Source organism: Sesamum indicum, linkage group LG6, assembly GCF_026168435.1.
Source record: "Sesamum indicum cultivar Baizhima isolate 11 linkage group LG6, ASM2616843v1, whole genome shotgun sequence".
NCBI classification, from domain to species: Eukaryota; Viridiplantae; Streptophyta; class Magnoliopsida; order Lamiales; family Pedaliaceae; genus Sesamum; species Sesamum indicum.
Window position 1 is genome coordinate 19116722 of NC_142662.1, and position 13078 is coordinate 19129799.

General features: G+C 34.0%; 2 protein-coding genes across 3 annotated transcripts; one reads left to right on the forward strand and one right to left on the reverse strand.

Moving 5' to 3' along the window:
- Positions 1 to 502: 502 nt before the first annotated feature.
- RFC2 (replication factor C 2) lies at positions 503 to 3693 on the reverse strand. Its single transcript, XM_011082714.3, has 7 exons — positions 3484 to 3693; positions 2427 to 2533; positions 2241 to 2342; positions 1808 to 2003; positions 1187 to 1315; positions 909 to 1103; positions 503 to 827 (listed from the first exon to the last, which is right to left on the reverse strand). The coding sequence occupies exons 1-7, from the start codon at positions 3640 to 3642 to the stop codon at positions 717 to 719; spliced, it is 999 nt and encodes a 332-aa protein (XP_011081016.2). The 5' UTR covers positions 3643 to 3693; the 3' UTR covers positions 503 to 716.
- A 3713-nt stretch (positions 3694 to 7406) lies between these two features.
- Positions 7407 to 12520, forward strand: PES1 (Esterase/lipase/thioesterase family protein). Of its 2 annotated transcripts, none has more exons than XM_088882040.1 (14): positions 7407 to 8254; positions 8387 to 8438; positions 8773 to 8828; positions 9019 to 9177; positions 9287 to 9391; positions 9700 to 9806; positions 10011 to 10132; positions 10209 to 10317; positions 10490 to 10620; positions 10848 to 11217; positions 11298 to 11411; positions 11566 to 11657; positions 11747 to 12062; positions 12172 to 12520. In XM_088882040.1, the coding sequence occupies exons 1-13, from the start codon at positions 7822 to 7824 to the stop codon at positions 12045 to 12047; spliced, it is 2151 nt and encodes a 716-aa protein (XP_088738166.1). In that variant the 5' UTR covers positions 7407 to 7821; the 3' UTR covers positions 12048 to 12062; positions 12172 to 12520. The 2 variants fall into 2 exon arrangements, with proteins under 2 accessions (XP_088738166.1, XP_011081015.1); XM_011082713.3 differs by having other exon boundaries at positions 7409 to 8254; positions 12202 to 12520.
- Positions 12521 to 13078: the final 558 nt, after the last annotated feature.

The window sequence follows — 13078 nt, forward strand, 5'->3', positions numbered from 1 at the left end:
AATATATTAAAAAATATCAAACTATTTACTTAATACAATTAAAGTTCATTTAAACTTGATTAAATTAATAACCAAGCTAAATTATTTTTAAAAAAAATTATTTACATTCCTATTTAAGATCCAAACCCAAGATCCGAATGGGAATATTTAGTATAAATGATGGTTAAATTTTATTTTTAAAGATTTTGAAGGTGTAGAAATCCAAGCCAAGTACGAAATAGTTAATCATTATGGTTTATAAATAAAAATTAAAATTATTTAGAACAACCCAACCTATTTTTTTTTTATCAATAAACCCCACCTAATTTAGTAAACAAAGGAGCACTATTGGTGTGCTTTGTTGAGCATGTTTACTTTCCTTTCAAGAAGAATTAAAATCGATTCAGTTTTGGTTTTGACCTTTGTGCAACTTGTGATCAAACTGGAGACAAGGTGCATAAACTACACTTATCACAGTATTATGGGTGGAATAAATTGTAAACTAATTTTATGAAATGCCATATTGTAAGAAGGGCACTGCAAGATCTTCTCAATTACTTAAATTACACATACGCATTCGCAATTCATTTTGTTGGAATAGATTGATGAATAGTCGCCAGAGTATAGCGAGTACTCGGAACGTATCATCTCAGCAGGCAGACTATAAACTAGGCATATCCAACAGAAGCTATTACGCCAGAAAGGGCTCAGAATGTTGTATTACATTTGCCAGTTAACTAAGCTGCTTTGGCTGTTTCTCGTACCATTGCAAGTTTGGCCAGCAAACCACACATCTGGAGATAAGAACCGACTCCATCACAAATCCTCATGTGGGCGAATCCAGTTTCCTGTAAAACCCAGTAGAAGTGATGCGCGGTAAAGGACTGTGGGAAAAGAAAGCAAAAGTGGTATTGAGAGCAAGGACAAACCTTCATGAATTCCAACTTTAGATACTCAGGCATATCATAGTTCTTTATAATACGGAAAAAGGTAGTGATTATATCCGTAGGAGAATAGCCCATATCATAAAGCTGCTTCAGCCCAGCACATGCATCATCAAATTTCCCCTCAAGTATTTGCCGTACCATGTTCTTCACATGCAAGGGATGGGGCTGATCACAAACCTGGCCGCCAATCAAATATTATGATTATTGCATTTGGTTTTGAAACTAAAACTAAGAAGGTGGTTATGTTCAAGCATGGTGACCTTGAAAACATTTTCTTGATTGACAAAACCGAACCCACTGTTTGTCGCTTGCAAGTTGTTCAATGCCTGCCGCATATCACCATCAGCGGTGAAAATAATTGCTTCAAGACCTTCCGGAACATAAGGTACCTACACCATTAGAAAGTGTCTCAAATTTCCAATTAAAGTCCAACTGATCTTCTCAATTAAAAAGGAAAACATGACACCTTATATCATCCCAATCTGGACAAGTCAATCCTCTTATTATAAGCCACAGCGAAACAACAATAATGAAAATCAAATGGCATCATGCAAATGTCTGCAGGGCTGCCTATGCAATAGAATAGAAACTAGCAATATGTTTGTAGTTGCTGCATCCCAAAAGATCAAAAGCAAAACCAAGATTAAGAGGCACCACACAAAATCTAGATTAAGATACTTGCACATAACCATTTTTCAATTTGTAAGAATGGAGATTGGCTTGAGGCTTGATGTCAGAAGGATTAGAAATTTAAACATTCAAGCAACTCTTCATTACACATATAATATGAAGTAAGATACTTGAATGTTGGCTCCGATCGATCAGCCAAAAGTATGACACGACATGATAATTTTATCATTCAGAGAAAGAAAGTGTTGTACCTTTTCTGCTGCAACCACCACCATGAGACGTCCAAGGATCTCTTGATCAGATAATCTAGTAAACCGGACAAGCGCGCATCTACTTTGAATAGGCTCAATAATCTTTGAAGATGTGTTACAAGCGAGCCCAAAACGTGTGGAATTCGAATATATTTCCATAGTTCTCCTCAAGGCTTGTTGCGCTCCAGACGTCATACTAATTTACATCCAATTGGGCAACAGATGAAAAGAATTAGAATCAACGAATAAGCACACGAAGTTCAAATCAAGTCTACAGCTACACATCCATGTCGCAACAAATATGCCCATGGCCAAAGTTAGGCAGCTAGACTACAACTAAAATGCGAATAAATATGAGTTAAGGAAATCAAAACAAAAAATGTATTTAGTATTCTTCGCAGTTAGAGAGAAACGGCATTGCTATCTCACTCACCTGTCAGCTTCATCCAGAATTATTATTTTGTGCCTTCCAGGTGGCAATGTGACTTTCTTCTGAGCAAACATCTTTATTTTGTTTCTGACAACATCAATCCCCCTGAACAGGAAAGGGCAGCATAATAAAATGTTACAAATGCAACCAAAAGCCACATCAATCAGAGTGAAAAAATGCTCCACTTACCGGTCATCTGATGCATTTAGCTCTAAGACAGCCTCCCTATAATTTGGTCCTAGAAGTTCATGAGCTAACGCCAATATACTAGTAGTCTTACCAGTTCCAGGAGGACCCTGCAAGAAGAATTCAAGAGTACTTATTGACAACAGTTTCTCAATAGGACACAAGAATAGTGCTTTGAGAGAATTTGGTATCCAATGAAGAACTTGCTCCTTATACAATTATGAATATAGTACCAAAGCTTATACAGTAAAAACAATTTAAACAATTCAATCATTAAACTTAGGAAACAACGTAGAAAGAGAACATATAAAAGACCCAATTGGTCATAATTTTTATCTTTAAATGGTACTGCACATGCAGACATAGAAAGTTCCTAAAATTCAAATGCTAATCACTTTAAGGGACATCTTCCTTAAGGGTCATGTAATAAGAAAACATAGATTATGATCCGGAACAAAAATATAAATCTGGTGTTGGGTTTTAGCTTGAAAACCATGCCCAAGCATCTATAGATCCTAGGATCTCCCAGCTGACAATGCACACTGACTATATTAATAGATATTCTTCAATAAAACAGGAGAACATTTGATTTCAAATTAATCGTAACATAATAATCAGGAGAATATGTTTAGGTTTACTTAAAAAAGGCACTAAACAGTATACTAAATTCTTGGCGCATCAATTCACACATGCAGGAACTGAACCGCCACCATTTGATATGAAACCAAAGCCAAAAGCAGGATTCCAAATCAGACATCCAAATTTCAACCCTAACCCCCACCAGACCTCACTCACATTTATGCAGACTATAAACATAACACTGAGAAGCAACAGAACTGTAAAACTCAACAATTCGCAAAGAAAGTAACATCCGGATGTACAATTGCTGGAGCATAAGAAAGAACACGGACAAGCAGAAGTCTATAATAATTCGTCCTACTCTTTTGGGGCATAGTCTGCACTACACTTCCCAATGAATTTAAACCTTAAAGGAATATTCTGAACCAGGTAAATTAAGGAAATTTAAGGGGCGGAAATAAAAGGAAGGCTAAACTCTTACCGCTAAAATGAGGTTGGGCATGTTGCCATCCCGGGCAATGACTTGGAGCCTGCCGACGGCGTCCTCGTTTCCCACAATATCCGCCACCTTGGTAGGCCGATACTTCTCCACCCACGGTATCTCCGGCCCCGCCGCCGATGATGACGAAGAAGACGCCATTGACGATATACTGAAAAGATTTCCCCTCGCTGATTGCAAAGAGGCGGGAGTTTTGCCCTTCTCTATTTGGGCGAAATTGTAATTAAGTCGGTTATGGAGGACATATCTGTCCAATTAGAATCATAATCCTAATCCCAATTTTTGATAAATTACAAGGAGCTCTATTAAATTTGATATAATTATAAATATTTTTATATTTAATAAAATTATATAATCATAAGATTGAGACTTATATTGTGAATAATTTTACCCTTGTATTTTTTTTTTCCTTGTCAAAAATATATTTGAAAGTTTGTAAAAAGACACCAATTCAAATGGATAAAAAAAAATTGAAAAATTATAAAAATATTGTCCACATAGACAAAATAAAATATAATTATAATTATATTCATAATGATATTTTGATCGATTCGCCGCAACTAAATAATAATAATCTAACAAAAACTCATGAATTTGACTATTTATTGAACAATCGTTAAAATATGAAGGTATTCGTAATTTACCAAACAAAATGATATTCTCAAACCTTATAATTTACCCTTCTTTTTCTTTTATATTAAAAAAATATTAACCTAAATACTTATATATAATAATACTTTATTAAATAAATCAATAAATACGTAACCCCCCCCCCCCAAAAAAAAAGCAACAAGAATAAATCATATTGCTGTATAAGTAAATACACACCCATAAATTGATTTTCAATTAATTATCATTACATACCCTTATTTATTATATTTTACAATAATTTATTGAATTATGATCATTGAAATGAAAATTAATTTAAAATAATATGAAATAATTTATATTTATTATTTTCATATGTATCACAGTCTGTCAATTAATTTTTTAATATTGTAGTTTACAATTCACATGTAATAAATTCACTTGTAGGATGTATTTTTTATATGAATTTCTCAATAAATGCTTATAACTATTATCAAATATTTGGTAGAAATTATTATTTATACTTGGTAATGTTATACAACTTATGTTGAAAAAATGCAATTTACCCCTATGTATGTAAAAATGAGCAAAAAAGACTTTATATAAAAAAATAAAGAGCATATTACCTCCTATCTAAATTATTCATAAGTGATAATTTACTTCATTTTAAAAAAAATAGGAGAATAATTTGCACTTTTTCTTTTTTTCATACAGATGATTGTTTGCTAAAATGAAATTAATAACATTTAAAATTGTATCACTGCGTAGAAAATATACATCAATTAAATACTTAATCCAGTATATATTTTTTCTTGAGATGTTAACATTAGGGATGGCAAACGAGTCGAGCCATCTTGAGCTCAATTATTTTTGTTCATTAGTTCGCGAGCCGGCTCGCGAGCTTTTTTTATTTTTTATATATATTTATTTTGAAGATTTTATATATTTAATTTCATGTTCAACACTTTATCAATTTTATCAGTATGATTTTTTTTATATTTTACTAATTATATTATAATAAACTAATTAGTAGTTTATATTTATAACAATAAATTAAAACTTCATACTATATTTTGGTTTATTTATAGCATAGTATACATTATAATAATCTATTTTATTACTTATAAATTTATAAAAAAATTTGGTGATTTGATCCAATGATTTAATATTATAATAATAACAACAATAAAAAGAATTATAAAAAAAATCAGCTCAAACTCGACTCGTTTACAGCCTTAATTAACATCATGGATATTAATGATTAAGACACTTGAAAAAATTAAAAAATACCTAATCAATGATCTGGTCAATAAATAAAAAATTCCAGGCAATTCCATAAGTTTCCACGAACCTTGGAGAAACTAAATTGTTTTATTTTAATATATATATAGAGAGAGAGAGAGAAACAAAAAAAGATGACATTAAAGCTGCATAATTCATGATGTATACTGTACCCTTCCTTTTTTAAAAAAATACTTTTTTGGGAAAAAATATATGAAACAAATTGAAAGTGAGTAAAGCAAATAATCAACAAAGAATATTAGTCCATAAAAATATTTTTAAAAATTTTAAAAAATAGATAAAATTATAATTCATAATCCAAATATGTATTCAAGTCAGTTCAACACAAAAATTGAATGAAAATTTAATGGAGGCTTTGGCTTGTTGTTGGACAGATGTTAGAATATGGGTACTTGTAATTTATCAAACAATGAGACAATATTTGTAATTATATCAAATATTATGATAAATACTTGTAACTTATCATTAGTTTAAATTCAACCAAATTCAATCTGAACTATAATTTCCCTTGTGTGTAGTAATGGATGGCCAATAAAAGAAAGGATAAAATATATTTTGCTCTCATAAACTATTCGTCATGTAACATTTACCACCCTAAACTAATAAATGTAGATACACAATAAATATAATATAACGAATAACTCATATTTGCTTCTTAAAATAAATTGACAAATATATATATGCTTAATCAAACGTTAAACATTTTTATAAAAAAAATAAATACAGATAATTTTCAATGAAAATATGTTAATAGAAAAACTGATATGTAATTATTCATTTTTATCTAAAAGAAAAAACAGTTAATAACATAATATTATTAACAAATTAATAAAAGCTTTTTATGAAATTTTTTTGTGTATTTACTATACTCATTTATTAGCTAACTTTGAGTCTGTAAAAAAATAAATTTTGAACTATTTAATTCACTAATTACATTTTGTTTTATTATAAATAAAAGATACTTTTTTAATTAATAATATTTTAATTAAATTTAAAATACAAAATTATTTAAAAAAAGGAAATGATTTGAATTAAATATATATAGATAATAAAATATAAGGCCAATGTCATCTAAAAGAACAGGTAATTTATCCTAAAAGAACATGTGTTTGGTAACCTATAATTAAGTTATGACAAAATATGGGTCAATAGATGTAGGAATCAAATGAAGTTTGCATCTAACTTAGATTTAACAGCTGTTCATGTCGGTTAAGCCACATGAATAAGAATAATCAACTTTGTTATTTTATTTCTATTTCTTTTATAGATAGAAAGAAAAAGAAAGAGATATGTGTGTACTTTTTAAATATATATTTGATTTAATATTTTGTATTAATATAAAATAAATAAAAATAAGTCGAAATATACTAAATTGTGTGGCTTGTAAAGACACGGGCAAACTTTCATAATGTTTTTATTGTATTTCAGGTAAAGAAAAACTAACTAAAAACAAACACAACAAACAAAATTTGGTACGAATTGCCCTTTATTTAGTTTTATCTTTTTTAATGATTGATTTAGGTAAATATTACATGTTAATTGCAAACGATAAATTATATCACCGTCATGTGACAATGTCACACGACATCCACTCACACATTACCATCTTCCCAGCATATATATTTTAAAAATAGATAATATCTTTTGAGAAATCACTTTGTATTAATAAAATATATTTAGTAAATAATATATTTGAACTTAAGATTGAGATCTCATGAACAATTTGATGATTATAGTTCAAATTCCGAGTATTTTGTTTTACTTTAAGTGAATTATTATAATTTGCTCATAAGTTATTTAATATTTTTTATATATTTATATATTGATTGAATCGATAATTTAAAAAATTTACCCAAAATTTAATATTTTTCTTCATAAATAGATTTCAATATCTAAAGTCCATTTAAATCTAGTACAGTCCAGTGACATTCTCGTCCTGCAATGACTGAAGACGTCATCAGTTCCAAATTCCAACTTAATTGAGTGATTGTTCTTCTTTCTCAATAATTGAAAGCAATATCACTCGTGTTTCTCCAATTATTTAAAAAAAAAAAAATCTTTCGGGCTTTCTCTATTTCTTGCAAATCCTTTTGTCACTTTCAGACAGTTTTTTGTTGGTTTCCTCCCATGGCGGTTTGTGGTTGCTAATGTGGGCAGGCCTTTCAGCGTAGCTGCAGTATTTCTTCTGTTCATATGCACTGACACGAAACTCACACACCACAAACAATTATCATGTGGCTTGCAGAATTTTCACATCTTCAATTATAGGACTCCTCTTCTTGCTCCTTCTGAGTTGTTCTTTTCCAGATTTTTGGGACGGAAAAGAGCAGAAGTGAGGGTATAAAGAGTTTGCATCTGGACAGCCCTTTTGTCTGAAGTTCATTTCTCAGACGGGTTCGTGAGAGTCTTGAAGGCGTTGGAGCGATTTCCATGGCTTCAGCTATCAAGACTCTTGGGCTATCACCGCCGCCCTCTTATTTTGGTTTGAGTTCAGAGAAAAGGGTGCATTCTAGATGTCAGATTAGGTGTTTGGGTAGCAGGGATTCGAGTTCTACTGCTGCTTTGTCTTCTGATTCTGTGAAAGTAAATGGGGCTGTGAATGGAGTGAAGGAGGAGAGGAAAAGGGCTGTTCTTGATTCAGGAAATGGGCAGGTGAGCTCAGGTGTTCAGAGACAAGAAGTGGATTTTGAGCAGGAAAAGTTGGAACCTTTGTGGGATGATGGATATGGGAGTGAAACTGTTAAAGATTATCTTGATTATGCTAAGGATATAATAAAGCCGGACGGCGGGCCGCCCCGGTGGTTCACTCCAATCTCATGTGGCCCTTATTTGAGAAATTCACCTGTTCTTCTTTTCTTGCCGGGTAAAATATTGATTGATGTTAGCTGATACTCGTGGGTTTCTCACTGAATTTGTTGTAATTATGTGTGATTGTATTGTTGTTTATGGACTGAAATGTGTTTACTTATGTGGTTAAGTCTGGGTGGTCATGCAGGAATGGATGGTCTTGGACTTGGCCTTATTCTGCACCATAAGTCTCTTGGAAAGTAAGTCTTACTAAGATAATCAGGAATGTTAACTATATGTATGTTTGGTTCGGTTCAGAGTAGTCTCGAGCGGATGCCGATGAAAGGCAACTGGCTTTGTTGTTAAATAGTACATGAGTTGTTAACTTATAATTGTCTTGATTGTTCTCAAAGAGAAGTTGTGGCTGTTTTTCGTGATAGTTTTGTCAAATTCTTTTGAAATGGGAGAGCTTATAAAGATCGGACTGGATCTTGATCCAAATCTGATTACACATATAATCACATAGTTGGCTGTATGCAATTTCATTTATTTATCACAGTAACGTATTACTTAAGTGTTTTTCTTGCATCCCAGGGTGTTTGATGTGCGGTGCATGCATATCCCGGTGCAGGATCGAACACCATTTGAAGGTCTTGACTTTTAATTGCCTTCAAAAGTTTCAAATTCTTGATTCTCGAAACGTGCTGCTAACTTTTGTAGAAAAGAGAGTTATGCCATGAATTTGATACGAAGAAATTCCTTGCCTTTTCACTCTTGTTTCCAGCATGTGTTTTGGTGACGGTATTGTACATGTGATATTATTTGTTTCATAAATTTCAGAGTTAGTAGAATGGGTCGAAGAAACTGTGAGGGCTGAGCACTCTTCGTCCCCAAATAAACCCATTTATCTAGTCGGAGATTCACTCGGTGGATGTTTGGCACTTGCAGTTGCAGCTCGTAATCCCAAAATTGACCTTGTAGTCATATTAGCCAATCCAGGTCTGCCTTCAGAAACATGTCGAGTAACTCGTTCTAATTTCTTGAGGTGTCTCTAGTGACGCCTTCAGTTGATAGTCAGGGAAACTTAACTGATTATTCATTCTTTCAGCAACTTCATTTGGCAGGTCGCAACTGCAGCCTTTGCTGCCTTTATTGGAGGCGTTGCCCGATGAACTTCATACCACAGTTCCTTATCTCCTAAGCTTCGTTATGGGTACATACTCACTTCTTTTATGAGTCAAGTCACTCAAGTACTTACACAAATAGTTAATTCAAGGCGGCACATCCAAGTTAATGTGCCATAAACAAAAAACTTGTGTCGTCTATAATCCAAAATATTACTAAGAACATTCTATGTGTTTTTCTGACGGCTATTGTGCATTGTTGGAAAGGAAGTTTTTCCCGAACCTTTTTTCAAATTTTTACTATACGTGGCTCCTTTCTACCATTCTGATCCATAGCGCTCTGAGCATATTTGCTTCTTGCATACGTTTTATAGACATTCGACCTTTGCAAAACCAGGTGATCCGATGAAGATGGCTGCAGTAGACATTAACGGAATGCTGCCTCCTTCGCAATATTTTGAACAGTTAGCTGCCAACCTTACTTCTCTATTGCCTCGTCTTTCTGTAAGCCCGTTCTTGCATCGCTCTCGATTTTTAGTTTTTATCTATAATTTATTCAACAGACTGTATAAAACTATCTCCACTTAGATTTTTTGCGATAATCTAAGTCATCAACAACAAAAGAGATGACAGCGGTGCAGCTGTGTTTGAATTATGGAATTCACATCGAGTCAAAAGTACTAACTCTTTTCACTGGAATATGGATAGGGCTTGGCTGATATCATACCCAAAGAAACCCTGCTTTGGAAATTGAAGCTGCTCAAAACTGCTGCTGCTTACACTAATTCTCGTCTGCATGCCGTTAAAGCTGAAGTACTCATCCTCGCTAGGTTTCTTCCCTATCTCTGTTTGTCTATTCTTTTCAGTATTTTGTTTTGTGATAATAATGTTGCATTTGTGCCTCAGTGGCAAGGACAACATGCTTCCCAGTGGAGACGAGGCTCGGAGGCTTAGGAGAACGTTACAGAATTGCAAAGTGCGCTACTTCAAAGACAACGGCCATACAATATTATTGGTAGGTGAGGATTTTGTCCTAGTTCTTTCAGCGATATATAAGATTGTTGTGAACCTAGAAGCCACTTGTTTGCTCCAAGGAAGGCTGAAGACACAACTGTCAGTGTGATTGTTTTGCAGTTGTATGTAGTTCCTCAAACTTATTGACCCATGGCAAATTCTCATTAATGCAGGAGGATAGCGTTAATCTGTTGACTATTATTAAAGGTACTAACACCTACCGCCGTACAAGAAACCATGATTACGTCATGGACTTTGTACCTCTTAGTATGTCTGAGTTTGAGCAAGCAGTCGAGGGAAATGGGTAATTAACCATAACTCTTCGTCCCTAGATTTTCATAATGTTATTCTCCTCATATGTTTTCAGTTTAAATAACGAAACATTTCAGGCTTCTTGTTCGATTGGGACATGCTTTTGTTATAGATTCAAAGATATATTTCATATTGTTCTTAACGAAGTGAAAAGTATACCAAGTTAACTTGTTTTGCATACAATTTCTCGAGGCTGATACCATGTATAACTCAATGCAGATGGTTCCGCAACTATGCTGGTCCAGCTATGTTTTCGACTATGGAAGACGGTAAGATAGTGAGGGGCCTATCAGGTGTGCCAGAAGAAGGTCCCGTCTTGCTAGTCGGCTACCACATGCTTATGGGCTTAGAACTCAGTCCATTAGTTGAAGAATTTTTGAGGGTGAAGAATGTTATGGTCCGTGGTATAGCACACCCGACTTTGTTTTCACATCTTGTTGAAAGTGAAAACCAGGAATTTTCTTTGCCCGACTATCTTAGGTTGTATGGCGCGGTGCCCGTAAGCGCGAGTAACCTTTTCAAGCTGTTCAAGAAAAAATCTCATGTGCTGCTTTATCCCGGTGGCGCTCGTGAGGCTTTGCACAGGAAGGTTTGTGGATGACGATGAAATAGCTGTCAGAATTCTGTGTTTTTTGAAATAGTACTAACCTTTTGAACTTGTGTCGTTAGGGTGAAGAGTATAAGTTATTTTGGCCTGACCAGCCGGAGTTTGTCAGGATGGCTGCAAGATTTGGGGCGACAATTGTACCATTTGGAGTTATCGGAGAGGACGACCTAGCTGAGGTAGCATTCTTCAATATATCAGACAAGCTTGCTCATGACTGATAGTGAATTGGTTTTATGCTTTCTTGCAATGTAGTCTGATCCCTCCTTGTCATAAAGAAGTTATTTATTAACTTACATCATTAGTGTCCTTACATTCTTAATTTACTCACAGTTAATTCTAGACTACGACGACATCATGAAAATCCCTGTTTGGGGCGACCGGGTAAGAAGCGACAACAAGAAATATGAAGCGTTTAATGTCAGGTAAACCACCTAAACTCAAAAACCTTTAATATTATCTTAATATTTGTTTGACAGGCATTTTGTTTCATCAAATGTGTATCTGGTCGTAGGGCTGGAATGAGCGGTGAGGTTGCCAACCAGGCTTTATATCTTCCGGGACTTCTTCCAAAGATTCCTGGCCGTTTATACTACCTGTTTGGGAAGCCGATTCAGACAAAGGGACGAGAAGAGATGTTGAAGGACAGAGAAGAAGCAAGAAAAGTCTACTTGCAGATAAAGTCTGGCGTCGAGACAAATATGTCGTACCTGCTTCAGAAGAGAAAGGAAGATCCTTACAGAGGTATTCTTGATAGGACAGTATATCGAGCTTTCCATGCTCCAATGGACCAGGTTCCGAGTTTTGAACCATAAAAGACAAGTTCTAAGGTAAGTTGCTTTCTAAATGTTCCATTCCTATGTTTGAGGAGGACTGAGTTATTACAAAAACCATAACCAATCTATGTTGGACAACACAATCTTGTGTTTCTGGACACAGAATCACCACACCTAGTGCCCGGTTTTGCAGGAGAAACGCCCACCATCGATGAAAAGTACTGTAGAAAGATTCAAAATAACGGTGTAACGAGAAGGGCCTGATTGATGGACTGAAATCTCTAACACCGGGCAAGCATGAATTAAGTTATGGACATGCCTAAGGTGTGTAAAAGAGGAGATATATAGAAGTTGTTGAAGACACACATTGTTGTACTATTGCATCATTCATATACAGACATTGTTGTCTGTATTATTGCAAAACCTTGTATAATAATAATTCCTATGGTTTTGAATATGTCCTGATTTTTTTGTGAGGAATCTTAATAAAACGCCTTTAACTTTTTCTAAAACATAGCAATCCTTTCGAACGAATCGCATTTTTGGTACCGTGGTGTGCCGGATCTTGCATGTTCTGTGTCATGTATTTTCCGAATGCCCGTGTTTGATATAATATAAACATGATCGTTTGTACAGTATATACCATCGTTAGTTTTTTAACGGAATCATCACTTGGCTGTTAAATCTGAAGCCATTGGCGGTAAACATTTACTGATTTGCCGTTTTAGAGGAAATTTTTTTGCTTGAATCAGGTTTTGATGTATCAAATCTATCACAAAGCAAGTGTATCACACTTGCTATATAATTGATTATTTTTCCTGAATCGTACACCAATTATACAACAAGTGTATTGCATTTGCTATATGATTGATTCAGATTCAATCAAGTCGAATCCGAGCTAGAATTTCTCGATTGTATATAATTTGTACATGATCTAATTAGATTGAGAATTTTGGTCATTATAATGAGGTGACAGTTATCAAACTGGGGATTCCTGCCAGTTCAGCCATTAAATCGGTGTACAACAATTATAATTTGAAGGAAAAAGCTGGCTAAAAAAGAATTTAAAT

Coding starts and splice junctions, on each gene's coding strand:
- RFC2 (XM_011082714.3), bottom strand. CDS start 3,642: ATGGCGTCTTCTTCGTCATCATCGGCGGCGGGGCCGGAGATACCGTGG. Junction 2,534..3,483: donor TGCCCAACCTCATTTTAGCG/GTAAGAGTTTAG, acceptor TTCTTCTTGCAG/GGTCCTCCTGGAACTGGTAA. Junction 2,004..2,240: donor ATTCTGGATGAAGCTGACAG/GTGAGTGAGATA, acceptor GATGTAAATTAG/TATGACGTCTGGAGCGCAAC.
- PES1 (XM_088882040.1), top strand. CDS start 7,822: ATGGCTTCAGCTATCAAGACTCTTGGGCTATCACCGCCGCCCTCTTAT. Junction 9,178..9,286: donor AGTCATATTAGCCAATCCAG/GTCTGCCTTCAG, acceptor TCATTCTTTCAG/CAACTTCATTTGGCAGGTCG. Junction 9,807..10,010: donor CTCTATTGCCTCGTCTTTCT/GTAAGCCCGTTC, acceptor GAATATGGATAG/GGCTTGGCTGATATCATACC.